Source organism: Pongo pygmaeus, chromosome 10 (assembly GCF_028885625.2).
Source record: "Pongo pygmaeus isolate AG05252 chromosome 10, NHGRI_mPonPyg2-v2.0_pri, whole genome shotgun sequence".
Taxonomy (NCBI): Eukaryota; Metazoa; Chordata; class Mammalia; order Primates; family Hominidae; genus Pongo; species Pongo pygmaeus.
This window is the reverse complement of record NC_072383.2, coordinates 91,266,894-91,284,279: the sequence shown is the minus strand read 5'-3', so window position 1 is coordinate 91,284,279 and position 17,386 is coordinate 91,266,894. Positions and strand designations below refer to the sequence as shown.

Sequence of the window (17,386 nt, the reverse complement as noted above, 5' to 3'; positions counted from 1 at the left end):
ATTTCCTTAAGGTCATATAATCAGGCATTGGTTGAGACCCAAGACCCAAGTCCACATCTATTTTTGACACTGACACTCATGATGTTATAACATTTCGTGCTTATTGCTGTCTTCATTTTGTTTACTTTCTCCCTGATGCTTTCAATTCTAGTCTCTCATCCTATTATTCTTTTTTTTGTTTGAGATAGAGTCTGACTCTGTCACCCAGGCTGGAGTGCAGTGGTGTGATCTTGGCTCACTGCAACCTCCGCCTCCCGGGTTCAAGCCATTCTCTGGCCTGAGCCTCCCTAGTAGCTGGGATTACAGGTGCACACCACCACGCCTGGCTAATTTTTGTATTTTTAGGAGAGATGGGGTTTCACCATGTTGGCCAGACTGGTCTCGAACTGCTGACCTCAAGTGATCTGCCTGCCTTGGCCTCCCAAAGTGCTGGGGATGCAGGCATGAGCCACCATGCCCAGCCCCTCATCCTATTATTCTTATTTGACAAAACCTCAAGCCATACATAGATCAGTATAACAGCCCATATTTTAAAATATAGATATTGTTAGGTATATGTAATTTAAAATACTGTTTGAAGATGGTTTTATTTGGCTCAGAAAATTACAAGGAAGAATCATCTGCTGGGAATTATGGGTGTGGGGAAGAATGGGATTTCAATCTAGTGGAATATAGTAAAGACTAAAAATTACTTTCATTAAATTACTTTCAAAGAGAACTTCTTTGTTGAACACATTATATGACATAGAAGTATTTGTTATACTTGCCAGTAATTTCTTGATCTCGGCTGGGCGTGGTGGCTCACAACTGTAATCCCAGCACCTTGGGAGGCCGAGGCAGACAGATCTTCTTAGGTCAAGAGTTGGAGACCAGCCTGGCCAACATGGTGAAACCCCATTTCTACTAAAAATACAAAAATTGGCCAGGTGTGGTGGCACGTGCCTGTAGTCTCAGCTACTCAGGAGGCCGAGGCAGGAGAATTGCTTGAACCTGGGAGGAGGAGGTTGCAGTGAGCCAAGATCGTGCCACTGCACTCCAGCCTGGGCGACGGAGTGAGACTCCATCTCAAAAAAAAAAAAAAAAAAATTAGCTGGGCCTGGTGGTATGCGCCTGTAGTCCCAGCTACTCAGGAGGCTGAGGCATGAGAACCCCTTGAACCCGGGAGGCGGAGATGGCAGTGAACTGAGATCGCACCATTGCACTACAGCCTGGGTAACAGAGTGAAACCGTCTCATAAATAAATAAATAAATAAATAAATAATTAAATAAAAGCTAACTTGCCGATAATAGGTCTTACATAAGTAAGGACAAAGTGTCATAAGCAGAAAGAATTTTTTAAAAAGTGTCATAAACAAAATAATATTCTAACTGAAGCAACTGGATACCATAATGAAAAGAAATTGAACCAATGCAAATTTATAGCATAAGGATGGGAACTAATTTTAGAAGTCCTACTTTGGATAGATTTTCACCTTTTGTACAGTTACCACTTGAAAATTTTCCTTACGTATACCAAAAGAGATACACTAATTATTTTCTTGTTATTTCTATTTGCATTGTCTTGTTTTATAAAAATATGTTTCTGTATATTTTTCTAAAAGTTGTTATTTCACAGGGTTTCATCTGCCCCTTATGTATGAAAAGATGTATAACTGCTATTGATTTATTGGAGCATTACCAGAAAGTGCACAATGAAAATGAAACAAGAGGACAGGAACTTCTTAATGACTCCAGTGTTACTGTGGGTCCTGTATATTTTGTTTTAGCAGCTTGGTTTTGGGTTGCTCAAAATAGCTGGTTTTTCCTTGCCTCGGTGTTGCTTAACTTTTTATGCTACAAGGGAATATGGATTGCTTTAATTATGCATGCTTAAAGGAAGTTTCAATAAAGAAAAGAGGCTCTTGGGAAGTCTGCGTGGTTTCTCTTACTGTTTGCAGCTGTCTTTTTGTGAATTTGTAAATAAATACAGAAATTTAAGTTAATATTTTGTATCAATTTTGCCATGAAATCAAAATATTAAGTGAATATTATTCCAACATTGGTAAGTTATATTTTTATTATTTTGTTAATGTTTCATTAATGGATGTATTAAAATGCTTTAGTATAAAATACTTTGCTCTTACATGGAAAGAGGACTTTGAGGCTGGGCACTGTGGCTCACGCCTGTAATCCTAGCACTTTGGGAGGCTGAGGTGGGCAGATCACTTGAGGTCAGGAGTTTGAGACCAGCCTGACTACTGAGGTAGGGAGTTTGAGACCAGCCTGGCCAACATGGTGAAACCCTGTCTCTACTAAAAATACAAAAACTAGCTGGGTGTGGTGGCACTTGCCTGTAATTCTAGCTACGGGGAAGGCTGAGGCACAAGAATCGCTTGAACCTGGGAGGCAAGGGTTGTAGTGAGCCGAGATCACGCCTGTGCACTCCAGCCTGGGCAACAGAGTGAGACTCTGTCCCGTCCCTGCCCCGCCACCGCCAAAAAAAAAAAGGAAAGAAGACTTTGCATATGAACAGTTATTGTCCCTATTCGGGAAAATATACAGCATTAGAACTTGAATCTCAGATTGTCTCAATTTTTGTTTTAACTCCCCTAGACTTGAGGAAGGTGACAGAATGACATACTCTTGTAAGTAGCAGTGGATCAGTCCAAAAATATTTCTCAGTATTTCCCAGTATCTGAGGCTGCACATAACAAAGGCTGAGGAGGGGAGCAAGTTAGGGGAACCGCTGCCCGTTTTCAGGCTGAAAAGAATCTGTCAGATGATGCTGATAATGTGTTTTCTTTGAAAATCACTATGGTATTCCAAAAACAAAGGAAACATAGCTTTTAAAAAATATTTTATAAATCTTATAAAACAATGCAACCTTTTGCACCAGAAAGACCAAAAATTACTTTTTTCTATGAGGTAATTATGTATATAAGAAAGCATTCTTAACAACATTTAGTTATTTGACACATTAGTGGAGTACCTTTTATGTGGCAGATATTTTGGCAGGTGAGGGAGATAATAGGTGAATAAGGTACAATCTCTACCCCAGGAGGTTTCTATGATAGGTATTATTTGCAAAAAGTGCAGTGGCTAATTCCGCATGAGAGGAACTCAGGAAAAACTTTATAGGAGGACAGTTAAACCAGAGATTTTAACTGTGGTGGAGAAAATGGGTGCATGTAGGATGATACCAATTAAACCAGCTGAAGCGGTGCAAGCAAAGATGGAGGCATAAAAGATTCTTGAAAATCTGCTTAGGATTTTTATTACATGTTATCCTTCTGGACCTTGTGGGTCAACTTTTCTTCTTGATGGACTATCCAAAATCAAAAGTAATAATCTCACCTGCTCCACACTTAAAATAAAGGCTTTCCTTTTTTTTTTTTTTTTTTTTTTTTTGAGGCAGAATCTCACCGTATCACCCAGGCTGGAGTGCAGTGGTGCAATTTTGGCTTACTGCAACCTCCATCTCCTGGGTTCAAACAGTTCTCCTTCCTCAGCCTCCCGAGTAGCTGGGACTACAAGGGTGCACCAGCATGCCCAGCTAATTTTTTGTATTTTTTTTTTTTTAAGTAGAGATGGGGTTTCACCATGTTGGTTAGGGTAGTCTAGAACTCCTGGCCTCAAGTGATCTGCCTCCCTTGGCCTCCCAAAGTGCTGGCATTATGGGTGTGAACAACTGCGCCTGGCCAGGGCTTTTTATTTTAACTAAAAGGATACTTGGTACAACAGAAGTACCTTAAGTTCCAGTTAAGGTAAGTTCTTAGTTGCAGTGGATATGAGAAAGGATTACAGATAACCAAACTCTGGAAGTATTCAATATGTTGTTTTTAATCTTAAGTAAATTGTGTTTTTTGGAAGTTGGTGACAAATTTGAAATGACTAAGGGAAATAAATGTAGCTGGCTAGTTTTAGTGTGTTATTGTTAGCTAACAGTCCTTCTCTGGAATTTATCTATCTAGCAACCTCGATCCCCTTGGAGATCATTTAGAAAAAAATAGAGGAGTCTCTTATATCAAATTGGTTTTCAAAGTCCATGAACTAAAGGTCATGCAATCTGTTCATGGGACATCCCTGAGGCACTCATTCTAAACTCATTATACTTTTATTTTAAATGAATGATGGGTTTTAATAAACTTTTTAAAAAAAATCTACCCGTCCCATTTATTGCAGGTTAGCATTCCCAGAGCTAGTATGCTAAGAATTTTTAGTAATGACTGTTGAAATACAGAGCAGACAAACTGTAAAATGTGGGTATAAGAATTAAAGAGGCTTGCCAGAATTAATAGGGTAGAAGACATCTTTTCAGTGATAAATATTTATGTCTTGGAGGCATTAGGCAAAGGTTTAATATCATCTATTTGAGAAAGTGAGGAATTATATGTATTTTAGAAAGATTTATTTTGATTAGAAATGTCCCCAAATTTAAGTTTTATTTAAACAAGGAAATCTTAATCACATGGAAAATTCACTTATGTGGAATATTTCTATAATGAAATGTATGTTACTGATTTCTAAAATTTCTCATTAGGAATGAATCATTTATTTCAGGGTATTAATCTGGTAATTTTTGGAAGTTGTAAGAAGGTATGGCATACCTCAGTGTGATCATTAGCTTTCTGGCACTCTTAGGTATCTGGAGCCCAAACCTGAAAGTGGAGACAATAGTCAAAAAGCCACAGTTGTGAAGATTAAATTGTGTAATAGGGATGTAGCTTCTCCAAGGAACACTTTTTCATTTGCTTTCTAGTTATTAGCAGAAGTTGAGACACAAAAGAGAAATGACAAGCTAAACATTATATGGGTACATGTACTGTTGCACTAAAGGCATATCTACTAGTGTTGTACAACAGTGGGTAGGAGATCTAAGAATGCCAACAGATGGTTTTGAAGAAAAAGAGAATAACAGCAGCTAGACTAACATCCTGACTGGGAGCATTCGTTCATTCAGAAGACAATGTTGAGTACCATATCTCTGGAGCCTAATGGCATCACTGTATTCTGATGTCCAGAGGCACATCCTCAATACTACTGTTTGTTCATTTCAGGAGTTTCATAGGAGATTATTGCATTTATCACCTGTTGTGCCCCTGCCCTTCATTCTGGCTCTGTGATCAGAACACACCTAGAAGCCTTCTGTTTCCTAAATGTAACATGACTATTCACAGTGTTTCCTGCACCTTTGTTTATGCTCCTCCATTTGCTTAGAATGCTTTTCTCTCTGCCAGGTAAACTCCTATTTATTCTTTAGTACCGAATTCCAGTGACTGTCTCTCTCTCTCTCTCTCACACACACATACACTATGCAGCTGCAATGAGGATGGAGATGAGACACATATATAATATGTATGTGTATATGTATTTTTGTAAAGTATTAACTACTGCCACGGGTGGAGTTGGATACTTCTCCTGTGTTCCCATAATTCTTTATATATAATTATATTATATAGCATTGTATGGTAATATTTGTCTACATATCAGTATCCCCAATAAACAGTGAGCCTTGATTCTGCCACATAATTTGCACAAATAATAAATGAGGATGTACATTTTTTGGCATCAGCACTCAAGGAGCAGATTTTTTATTTATTTATTTTTAGTTTTTACGTGCTCAGAGTACTTATTGCTTAGCTCATTTTCTCCTTTGGAAGATTTTATAATCTGTAAGCTCTATTAAAGATCTTCTGTTTTTTTGGCCAATTTTTGCACTGCCAGGTTCATTCATATTTCAGTGAATAAATATACAATATAGAAAAATATAGTATGTTTAAAGTACCACCTGTGGCCATTATGGAAATATGGATGAAAAAAATCCAATATGCTGTGTATTTCAGTGAGTATAGGAGCTTGACAAGCTAATGAGGGTGCTCTTGGAGGGAAAAAGCAGTATACGCAAAGGCACAGAAATTTGAAGTATGATGGCGTGCTCAGGGAAACGCAGGTATTTTAGTATTGTTGAAGTATGGTGAGAGAGTGTCTGGAGATCAGACTGCATAGGTTGTTAGGGGAATGGTTATGCACAACCTTGTATGCCATATTGATGATAAAGGTTGCTGAAGGATGTTGAAGAATCTATTTTAGAAAGATTCCTCTGGCAGCTCTGTGGAAGATTAATTAGGAAGAGGGAATACTGGATATAGGAGCACTGTTTCTAATGTTATTGCAGTAGTCTGGACAAGAGATACTGAGTATCTGAACACGAGCAGCTGCAATGAGGATGGAGATGAGAAGATGGAAAGGAGAAATGTTTATGCTTAATGTTTTATTAGAAGTGAGTGAGAGGGAGAGTAGTGAGTAGTTTAGCCAAATTTTTAGGTTTCTAGTTTAGGTGAAAGGTGGGCGTTAGTGAGAAAAGGAGGTTTGGGAAATGAGTCTTGCATTTGTTGTATTTGAGATGCCTGTGGGATGCAGGTAGAGATACATGTTGTTAAAGATCCAGAAGAATTCTGGAGTGAGTTATTGGCTAGATAGATGGATTTGGGAGTCATCAGCATGTCAGTGATAGCTAAAACCATTGCATTGTTATATACCTGGGAGAATGCTGAGTCAGAAGAGGAGGAGGTCAATGAGAGAGCCTTGGGGAACAGTGATCTTTAAAGGGAATTGTATTTTGTTTTTTTATAGAATCAAGAGAAGATGACCATTCTTATATGTAAAAGCTGTACATTGTAATAAAACTTACTTTCGATAGAACCCTCAAAGTTATAATGTATTTACTTGTTGCTTACAGTGCCGAAGCACCACTGCCACACACATTCCATTTTATTTTTGTGTCTGTAATAGAGGGGAATTTTAGAATTGTGGTGTACTTGACGGAAGCAAAACAAGTTTATTTCATGCTGCCTTTAATTAGCAGAATTGTACGTGTAATAACCTTATCATGATTTTGCTAATTACTATTTTTTAAAAATCTTTGATTTAATGAATGACTACAAATATTCTTTTTTTTTTTTTTTTTTTGAGAAGGAGTCTTGCTCTGTCACCCAGGCTGGAGTACAGTGGCATGATCTTGGCTCACTGCAACCTCCACCTCCCAGGTTCAAGCAGTTCTCCTGCCTCAGCCTCCTGAGTAGCTGGGACTACAGGTTTGTGCCACCATGCCCAGCTGGGCATGGTGGCTCATATCTGTAATCCCAACACTTTGGGAGGCTCAGGCGGGTGGATCACCTGAGGTCAGGAGTTCGAGACCAGCCTGGCCAACATGATGAAACCCCATCTCTACTAAAAACACACGAATATTAGCCGGGTGTGGTGGCGGGTGCCTGTAATCCCAGCTCCTCAGGAGGCGGAGGCAGGGAAAATTGCTTGAACCCAGGAGGTGGAGGTTTGCAGTGAGCCAAGATTGCGCCATTGCACTCCAGCCTGGGTGACAGAGCGAGACTCATTCTCAAAATAAAATAAAATAAAATAAAAAAATAAAAGTTGCAACCCAGTAAGTTGATTTCGTAATTCATTAATGAATTGCAACCTAAAATTTGTAAAACATGGATCTTTATCAGCATCTTTAACATAGTACTCTAGTTGGTAGTTTTAACCATATAATAATTTTGGGATTAGTTGTATAGTTATATTTGTTTTTTATATTTTATAGGGCTACACGTTAATTTTAGGGCTTTACTGTGTTAGCTCTAGGTTAGCAAGGACGTTTACTGACCAGAATACTTGTTATCATTGTAGATATCCGAACTCTGTGGTGATTATGAATTACTTTTTTTCCCCCTCAGTGATTCATCTTTTTTTTTTTTTTTGATAGCATTCCTGTGAAGTAGATTGGAACAGATATTATTTTACTAATGAGGATAGCTAGAGAAAGGAAGGATATGATGGCAAATCTTCTCAACTAGTCTATATTAGAACTAACTTTTCAGATTAGACTTGGGTACTCCAGCTATTAATTTATCTGACCTAACAGATGGTTGCAAGGGCTTTCTTTGTATTTTGTAAACTTCAACTAGAGTAGACAATGAAGTACCTTTGCATGATACTAGAATTTGGGGTTAATACCATAAGATATAATTTACCTAATGGCACCATTGGTATGATTCAGACATTTGATGATGTTTATTAATATGAAAATTGTTATTTCACAATATTAAATACTATTTTGAAACTTTTTTCTGCCCCTTTCTATAGGGTTTCATATGTCCCCAGTGTATGAAATCTCTTGGATCTGCTGATGAACTTTTCAAACATTATGAAGCTGTTCATGATGCTGGTAATGACTCAGGTCACGGAGGAGAGTCTAATCTTGCTTTGAAGCGGTACAGTATGATAATTTTGAAGTATAATGTTATGGAATATGCATGTGGTATCTATCGTCGTTTAATCATGATTAATTAGCTTATGAAAATAGTAACCTTTTTGTATTATTTAATTTAAATCTGTCGTCATTTAGCATATCCTTCCTCCACTATTATTAAAAACTATTCAATCCTTGACCAGTAACTATCTATGCCAGCAACTACAATACGGTACATAGATTATGTTTTTAATGAAGATTGTGAGTTAGCAAAAGAAGATTAAATTATATTTAGCATATTATGTGTAATATAAGATGATACGATTTGCTTAGATGACTTTATAGTAAGTTGTTAAAATAATAAATTTAGCCAACAATTAAAATTTAATTTTTAATATAAAATTTAAAAATTTCCATTTATAATTACCAGTATAGCAATAAGCACACGTACACATTGTTTTTCCTGGTAATTTGTCTTGGCCATTTTAAGAAGTAAAAGTAAACTAAAATATAACTACTTAGAATAGCATTCAACAATATAACTTTGCATTTCTTCTGCTATTGTTGAGAACTCTTGTCTTTTATCCCCACTGAGGGCATAAAAGCTTCACTTCATTGTACTTGTAAAAAAGTATTTTTATGCTTTCCTAAAAAAAAAAAAACTTACTGGTTGATTAATCTGCTGTAACACAAAGAATACTACATAAAGGAAAATATGATAATCATATAAACTTTGTGGTTGATAGATAATGTAGAACTATAAAACATGGCCATTTTACTGTGTTAAAATATGTGGGAAAACCAGTGCTTTTGGGAAGAACGGATCTTCCTTTTTAATATGACTGTTAATGCTCTCGGGTATTTTTATGTGTGAATTAATAATTTTGGCTATTATTCTTTTGTCATTTGTTAGGAAATACATTAAATATATGTGGTTAAATTATATTATAAATGTTTTTATATTTAATATCAATTTAATAGAGTTGTGCTTCAACTATGAATTAGACCGTGTCCAGTATATGAACTTTTAACACAAAAGCATCCATGGTCTTCCCTTGTTCTTCTTAACTTTTCATTTAGTGTTTTAGTTAATTGAAGCCTGACTTCTGCCTTACCATTCTCTGGCAATGGCTCTGAAAGCCAACAGTAACCTGGATTATTTTCAGTTCTTATTTTGCTTGACCTCTGTTTCGATTATCTATTACTGTCTGACAATCTACCCAAAGAACATAGTGGTTTAAAACTATAACAGTTTATTAATTCTCATGATTCTTCGAATTGACTGCGTGGTTCTTCTGCTTTAAGTCAGGGAGACTGGGGTTGTAGGAGGACCAGAAGGTTCAAAATGGCCTCACATTCATGGCTGGAAGTCTGTGTTGGATGCCAGCTGGGAGCTCATCTGGGGCTTTATGCCAAAGGCTTCAGTTCTCTTTCATGTGGGCCTCTTTATGTGGCTGCTTGGACTTCCTCACAAGCTGGTAGTTCGTTCTGAGGTAGTATGTTCCAAGAGGAAAGAAGCAGAAGCTGCCAGTCTTCTTTAGGCTTGATTCAAAAGTGTCAGAGCATCACTTCTGCCATTCTATTGGATAAAGTAGTCATAGTGCCAAGTCAGATTCATGAGGCCTGAAGATAAACTTTGTCTTTTAGTGGATTGGTATGGGAAAGGAAGAACTTGATTGTAGTCATCTCTGTAGACTATCTACAACAACCACTGCAAAATTTGGCTGTGCCAGTTCTCCTTCCTTCTACTCTTCTGAGATGACATACCATTGTGATAATTTTTTCTTGATCTGTTTTGTATGCTGCTCTTTCTCTATATGATCTACCTAGGGTAATATCTACATCCATAACTTCCTCCTAAACCATATCTCCAACCTAGAATTATCTCCCAACTTGCCTGTTAGGTATCTTCCCTCAGATGTTCCTGAGGCACCTCATCATTGACATTTTGAAAACAGAGTTTTTTCTGTTTTCTTCTAAACCTATTGATTGTCTACTATTACTTCTTCTGGAGAATGGTGTCATTATCTGTCCACCCAGTTAGTAAAGCCAGGAAAGTAAGTGTGCTCATTTTTGCACATCTGCTTCTCCTACTGCATCTGATCTATCATTAAGTTAATTCTGTTTCCTTAACAGCATATATTCTTTTACATTTTTACTGTTGTAGTTTATTTTAGGCCTTAAATCTCACTCAAAAATGTTTTTTCATATTTATAGTTGGCTCTCTATCTTTAGTCTTGTACTCCTCCAATTCTTCATATTGCTGCCAGAATAATATTCTTTTTTCTTTTTTTTTAGAGATAAGATCTTGCTCTGTTTTCCAGGCTGGTACAGTCATAGCTTACTGTAGCCTCCAACTCCTGGTCTCAAGTGATCCTCCTGCCTCAGCCTCCCAAGTAACTGGGACTACAGGCGTGGACCAACATGCCTGGCTAATTTTTACTTTTTTTTTTATTTTTGGGACAGTGTCTCGCTATGTTGCTCAAGAACCTCAAGAAGTCCTCAAGGAATTCTCCCACCTCAGCCTGCCAAAGTGTTAGGATTACAGGCCTGAGTCACTGCGCCTGGCCAGAATAATATTCTTAAAATGCAAATTTGATTGGCATTGCTCTAAGTAGTAATTTTTACAGGCTTCTCATTGCTTACGGAATAGTTACTGCATGCGTTTCCGTTTTTATCTTATTGTATCTCTTCTTCCCATTTTCCTACACCTCAGTTTCTGACAATTACATTCTACTCCACTATAACACTTTGGATGACATGTGACTATGAGCAGGATATGTCTTTTAGATCAAAAGTTCACGTGACTCAGGTGGGTCATGAAACCTTTTTGCTTTAAAGCCTTCTGTTCATCAGTTTATATGCGAATTTTATCAACATCAATCACATATTTGAAGCTTGATGCATTAGTGAGCTTTTTTAAGCTAGATCTTTAAATGTACGTATGTAGATGTACATAGTACAAAATTCAGATGGCTCAAAAAAGTTTATGGTGAAAATTGAGCGCTTGCCACCCCTTTTCCCTAGCCTCTTTTTTTCATCAATTTCTTACGTATTCTTCCAGAGATATTCTATGCTTATATATTCATATGCTATATCTATGTACATATAAATAAATATATAAATATATGTAATTATATAAAAGATAGCAATTCTACATTGTTCTGTATCTTTTGTTTCTCTCTCTATCTTATGGATTCTTTCATATCAAGGTAGATAGAGCTATCTTATCTTTTTAATGATAGCATGGAATTTTCTCATTCTTTGGTTGATGACTGTTCAGGTTATTTCTCATGTTTTGCATACTTATGACATCACAAAGTTCCTTTGGAGATATGATTTGTACTTGTTTGAGTATATCTGTAGGATGAATTTGAATCCAGCAGGGGAAGATACGTTCCTGACATCCAGAATAATAATAATTTTTTTTTGAGACTGAGTTTTGTACTTGTTGCCCAGGCTGGAGTGCAATGGCACAATCTCGGCTCACCACAACCTACACCTCCTGGGTTCAAGCGATTCTCCTGCTTCAGCCTGCTGAGTAGCTGGGATTACAGGCATGTGCCACCATGCCCGGCTAATTTTGTATTTTTAGTAGAGATGGGGTTTCTCCATGTTGGTCAGGCTGGTCTCGAACTCCTGACCTCAGGTGATCTGCCCGCCTCAGCCTTCCAAAGTGCTGGGATTACAGGTGTGAGCCACCGTGCCCGGCCAGAATAATAATTCTTCATAATGGTGTTTTCTCATGAAATCTCTCTCCCGCAGAAGTGCTTAGAATGGTCAGTTCACCATTCTTTGTCAGTTTGACCCTTAGGTGAGGGGAACAGAATGTGAGAAGCTTCTGAGACAGGAAAGAGCATGTCATACCCAAAGGAACAGAAATAAGCAGTGTTTTGTGTGTGTTGTGTGTATTTCCCCGCTTTTTACAGAGCTGCTGCTGCTCCTCTTCTTCTTCCTCCTCCTCTTCATCTTCTTCATCTTCTTTTATTTTTTTTAAGGTAGAACCTGGCATTTTATTTAGATCTTCATTAAACTGTTGGAATTGAGAATCAGACATATGTAGTGAACCTCCAAAAATAGATCCTGAAAGGCACTTTCTGCTTAGGGCAAGCAGTCATGGAATAAGCATGTAAACAAGCTGGTTTCTCTGTATCACACCAGCTAAGTCAGCTTTCTCCATGGCCAGCCACACCAGCTCTGCCCTCCCTTCTGTTAACACCAGCCAGACCCCCTGTAGGTCAAACCCAAGATTTTTCTGTAGGACACCTTGGCCTACCTAGGAATGCTGGAAACATGTTAAAGGAGTCATGGTAATCATGGTATTGAGAGAAAAAAAATTTTTTTAAAGCTGCCATCTGAGGTGATAGCTTCACTGTACTTACGCCATACCCCAGAATACAATAAATAAGCAATTAGAAAATGTTCAGGATGAAGGGATTTCCTCCTCCTCGCCAAAAACACTGCTTTCTGAAGGAAGCTGACTTCTCTGTAGCTACACCAGCTGTTCAGAAAGCTCATTGGACCTGGTTTTGAAAATAAAACAAAACTAAAACCCTGGGAGGCGTTATTGTGCAGTGTGGAGTACTCAGGCTTTCTTATAAAGAAAAAAAAAAACGTTATCTGGTACTAAAGTGTGCAGCCTTCAGACCCTCAGGTACTGGCCTGTGACTTCCCTGTATGGCATCACAAAGATGCCAGGTGCCTTTTTTTCTAGAGCTAGGAGTTGGTGAGGTGTGGCTAGTGCTGAAACCATGCATAGGATTGGTTTACTAAATTAAAACCTTACGTGTATGTCCTCCAAAATACAGTTGAAAGTGGAGAGATTTTGATTTAGTGCTGTTAAAGAGGTGACAATTAAGAGCGTAAGCACCAGGGAGATAGTTTAATGGTAACTGCCTTTTTTTGATGTCGGGCTAGAGCTCCAACTGGGAACTTGCGTTACATACAAGACTGATCGGATAGGGAACGCACCCTGACAAAGAGCTCATAATTAGAAATGGATCAAGTTACAGGGAGGATAAGGGGAAGGCTTCACATTCATAATAGAGCTCAAGACATTACAAATTCATGCTGACAGGGCTGTGGCATTGCCAGACAGAGGCTATAAGTGGAACTACAAGTACTTTATGTGCACATTGCAAGGACATTTTCAGCATCTGGTGTGGGAAAGTCAATGCAATTAGGACTTTGGAGCATTGGGTAGGGCACAAATGTTCAATTTCAAAGCATTATTTACTACAGTGTTGTTTCTAGGCAGTTACATGGATCACCTGTGCTCACTAAATTCATTACAATGGTAAACAAAACACCTAGGGACAGAATAGCAAGCCCAACAAAACACCTAAGATTATTTACTACAGTGTCGTTTCTAGGCAGTTACATGGATCACCTATGCTCACTAAATTCATTATTGATAAACAAAACACCTACGGACAGAATAGCAAGCCCAACTTACCCACAAAAGCTAAAATTCATGTCATTGACTAGAGTGACTACAACTGATCAGGCGCTGAAACAGGACAGGAAAATTTAGGACGGAAGGCCCTTTCCCTCAGAGCTTGAAGGCTTCTCTGTTGCCTATGCCAACAAGTATGGGGAAAAAAGACTAACACTTTTAATATTTAAGCTTTCTGGGCACTTCCCATGGGAAGCTCTCCCTACCAAAGCGGCCATAGGCTGCAGTCCTCTGATAAATTGGCTTCTTCAGATCCAGATCCCTGACAATGACCCTAGGGTGGAGATCAAAATTCTTCTTTATAATCTCTAGTAGCTCTCTCTCACTCTTCTGAGAGGTACCATAATGGAAAACAGAGATAGATAATGGATGAGAAACTCCAATAGAATAAGAGACCTGAACAAGAACTGTTCTGCACAGACCTCCTTTAACAAGGGATTTTGCCACTGAGTGAGCAGCATAAGCAGCTGAACAGTTGACCTTAGTATAATCCTTTCCTCAAAAGGCACCTCCTCCGTGAACACCCCAACCTCTGTAAGTGTCCATAATGGTTTTCCGTCCAGTCATACAAACCAACATCACCCCAAGGCCCACCAATAACAAGTCTGCCACTTGGCTGTAGGTGGTAGATTGTATCCTCATCAAGGTATTTTGCAGGCACCATGGCTTTGATGACTTTCTCCTTTAGGGCATCCCTCATCTCATCAAGACGAACCTCTTCATCATGCCAAACAGATATAACAATTGTGTGGACTCTAATGGGAAACATAGCACCTCAATCCTGCAAATACTGCACAGTAACTTAAGTTTTAGAATCAGGGCGTAACCAAGGCAAAGTGCCATTATGGCGTAGTTCTGCCAGTTCGGCTTTAAGCTTGTATGCCAAGACAATGGTTAAAGGCCTACATACACTCCTCAGTTTCATCAGTGGCATAGTCAAACATCAAGCCCTGGTCTCCAGCACCAATGTCTTCTTCATTTCTGTCAAGATGAACACCTTGAGAAATATCTGGTGACTGTTGCTCCAAGGCTACCAGCACATTACAAGTCTTGTAGTCAAACACTTTGGAAGAATCATCATATCAAATGTGTTTAATAGCTTCACGAATCATTTTCTGGTAGTCAACAGCAGCTCTGGATGTAATTTCACCTGCAAGAAGGATCATTCCAGTTTTAGCAACAGTTTCACAAGCTACTTTGGCATTAGGATTTTGTTGAAGGTGGGCATCAAGGACAGCCTCACTGATCTGGTCACAGATCTTATCTGGGTGGCCTTCCCCCACCAACTCTGAGGTGAAGAGGAACGTGCCTTCCTCAATGAACACCTAGTGGAAGCTGTTGAGCTCCCGTTCATGTTGGTGTTGGTGGCAGTGAGTGGAAGTGGTGTTGAGAAGGAGCAGCGGCAAGACGGTGGCTGCGAAATGTGCAAGTTGCAGATGGCATTCTACTCAGAGCGCAGTATCAGGGCGTAACCAAGGGTGGTGCGGAGTGAGCCAGGGCTTTTTCTCAGTGTGAAAGACGGAAGCCAATATTGATAGAGCTAAATGAATGAAGGGGAGAGTGATAAGGCAATGATTAGATTATGCGTATTTTATAGTCCATGTTAATGAGTTTAGATTTTATGCTAACTACAATAGGAAGCGATTGATGCTTATTGTTAGTAAATTAATGGGAGACATTTTGCCTCTTGGCTTGGGTACTTAACAGTCAGTTATATGATTATTTCCATGAGAAAATGTTTTTTCCATTTATAAACAGTGAGCTTTACGAATAAAATTGTTTTTCTGAGCGATTTATATATATGCCATTATATATAAAATCTTCCATAGTTTTTTTTTTGAACTGAAAACACTATAACATTAATATACAATTACTAGCCATGATTTCTTAAGACCAGTTTGTTAATTAAAGGACATTAACTATTAATTCCTTCCCCCCATTTTTATTTAGAGATGATGTAGCACTGCTCAGACAAGAGGTCCAAGACCTACAGGCTTCACTTAAGGTAAGAATAAAAATTGTTATACCTTTTTATTTTCAGTGTTTCAGATAATACCTCTTTTTAAATTTACTAATTAAAAATCTTTTTTATTAGGAAGAAAAATGGTACTCGGAAGAATTAAAGAAGGAATTAGAAAAATATCAAGGGCTGCAGCAGCAAGTAATTGCTTTTAACTACTTAAAGCATGTTTATTAGTTGTTTATTTTTATTGTCGAAAACTAAACTTAATACCTTTTTGCAAGCAGGTGGCGGCCTGATATAAATAACTTCCTAATTTGTTTCTCTGTGTTGAATTCTGATGAATGCAAACAAATGTATGAGGAGTGAAGATGTAATTTTTTTAAAGGTGTTCCATTGAAAATGAGTTACTGGATGGGCCCACGCCTGTAATCCCAGCACTTTGGGAGGCTGAGGCGAGAGGGTTGCTTGAGCCAGGAGTTCGAGACCAGCCTGGGCAACACAGGGAGACCCCTGTCTCTACAAAAAATTTAAAAATTAGCTGAGTGTGGTGCCATGTGCCTGTGGTCCCAGCTACTTGAGAGGCTGAGATGCAAGAATCACTTGACCTTTGGATTTCAGGGCTGTGGTGAGCTATGATCTCACCACTGCACTCCAGCCTGGGCAACAGAGCAAGACTCTGCCTCAAAAAGAAAAAAAAAAAAAGAATCAGGTACCTATATGTTGTTGTTTTTTATACCAGGCTATATTATTCTAATGTTTTGTAATATACCTAAATGGTTAAGAAAATAGGTTCAAACAGTAGTGAGTCTTCAAAGCATTTAAGTTTCTGACAAATTGATAATGACTGAAGTGTATATTGGTAGGGAAAGAAATATTACTAGCTATAAATAGCTAGTAATATTATTTATTATGTTAGTGAAGATTGAAAACTGGGAAACCTGTTCTATTAACAGTGTTAAGTTTTTAAAAAACTAAAAAATATTTGTACATATATGCACACACACTCATATTCTGTATGACTTTACATAAAAATAATACATAGAGAAAAACAGAAGAAAATCACTGCAGTATCAAAAGTGGTTCTCTTTGAATAGAATTTTTTTGATGTCTTAGATTCTATATAGTTTAGTGTATTTTCTAAGTAAATGCCTTAATTATGATTTTTATGCTGAAATTATATTGATTTTATTTTGAAATTATAGCAAGAATCAAAGATTAAGAAAATTTTACCAAATAATTTTACCATAGTCATCATTTGTAAGAATAAAAGTAGTTATCCTTCAGCAATAGTTCTAATATTTTTGTAATTAATAATCCCTTTGCATGTTATCTTGGCATATTGTGACTTTCAGTGAGCCTTTTTTGCTTTTTAAAGCCTTTGCACCAAGAATTGGCAGTTGGACTGAAAAAGACAAAAACAAATAAATGACAGGATAATCAGTCTTATTACTACTCAGCTTTTCTAATTGGTAATTCTGTTAGCATTAAAGAAGTTTTTAGTAATCCAAAATACTTATAACTCATTTACTCATGTTTTATGTAGATGCCATTAATAATTAATTGAGTATGGGCTGTATTCTTTTCTGTATCTGAAAACAGAGTGGAAATGGTTTACTACATTTGAGATGACTATTTCACATTTAATACACTTAAATAACTTTTCCACAGTGCAAGGTATAAGGTACCTTGGCAGGAAATTTACCTTTCGGGGAAAATATATTTTAAATACTTATGATTCTTA

At 37.7% G+C, this 17,386-nt stretch overlaps 1 protein-coding gene across 2 annotated transcripts in view; it reads left to right on the top strand.

Moving 5' to 3' along the window:
• Positions 1–17,386, top strand: part of EEA1 (early endosome antigen 1) — a 156,567-nt gene that overhangs the window by 56,468 nt on the left and 82,713 nt on the right. For both annotated transcript variants that reach the window (XM_063646566.1, XM_054442991.2), the window contains exons 3-5: positions 8,122–8,249; positions 15,633–15,687; positions 15,778–15,843. In XM_063646566.1, coding sequence (XP_063502636.1) covers positions 8,122–8,249; positions 15,633–15,687; positions 15,778–15,843 — 249 coding nt within the window. The remainder of the gene's footprint in view (positions 1–8,121; positions 8,250–15,632; positions 15,688–15,777; positions 15,844–17,386) is intronic.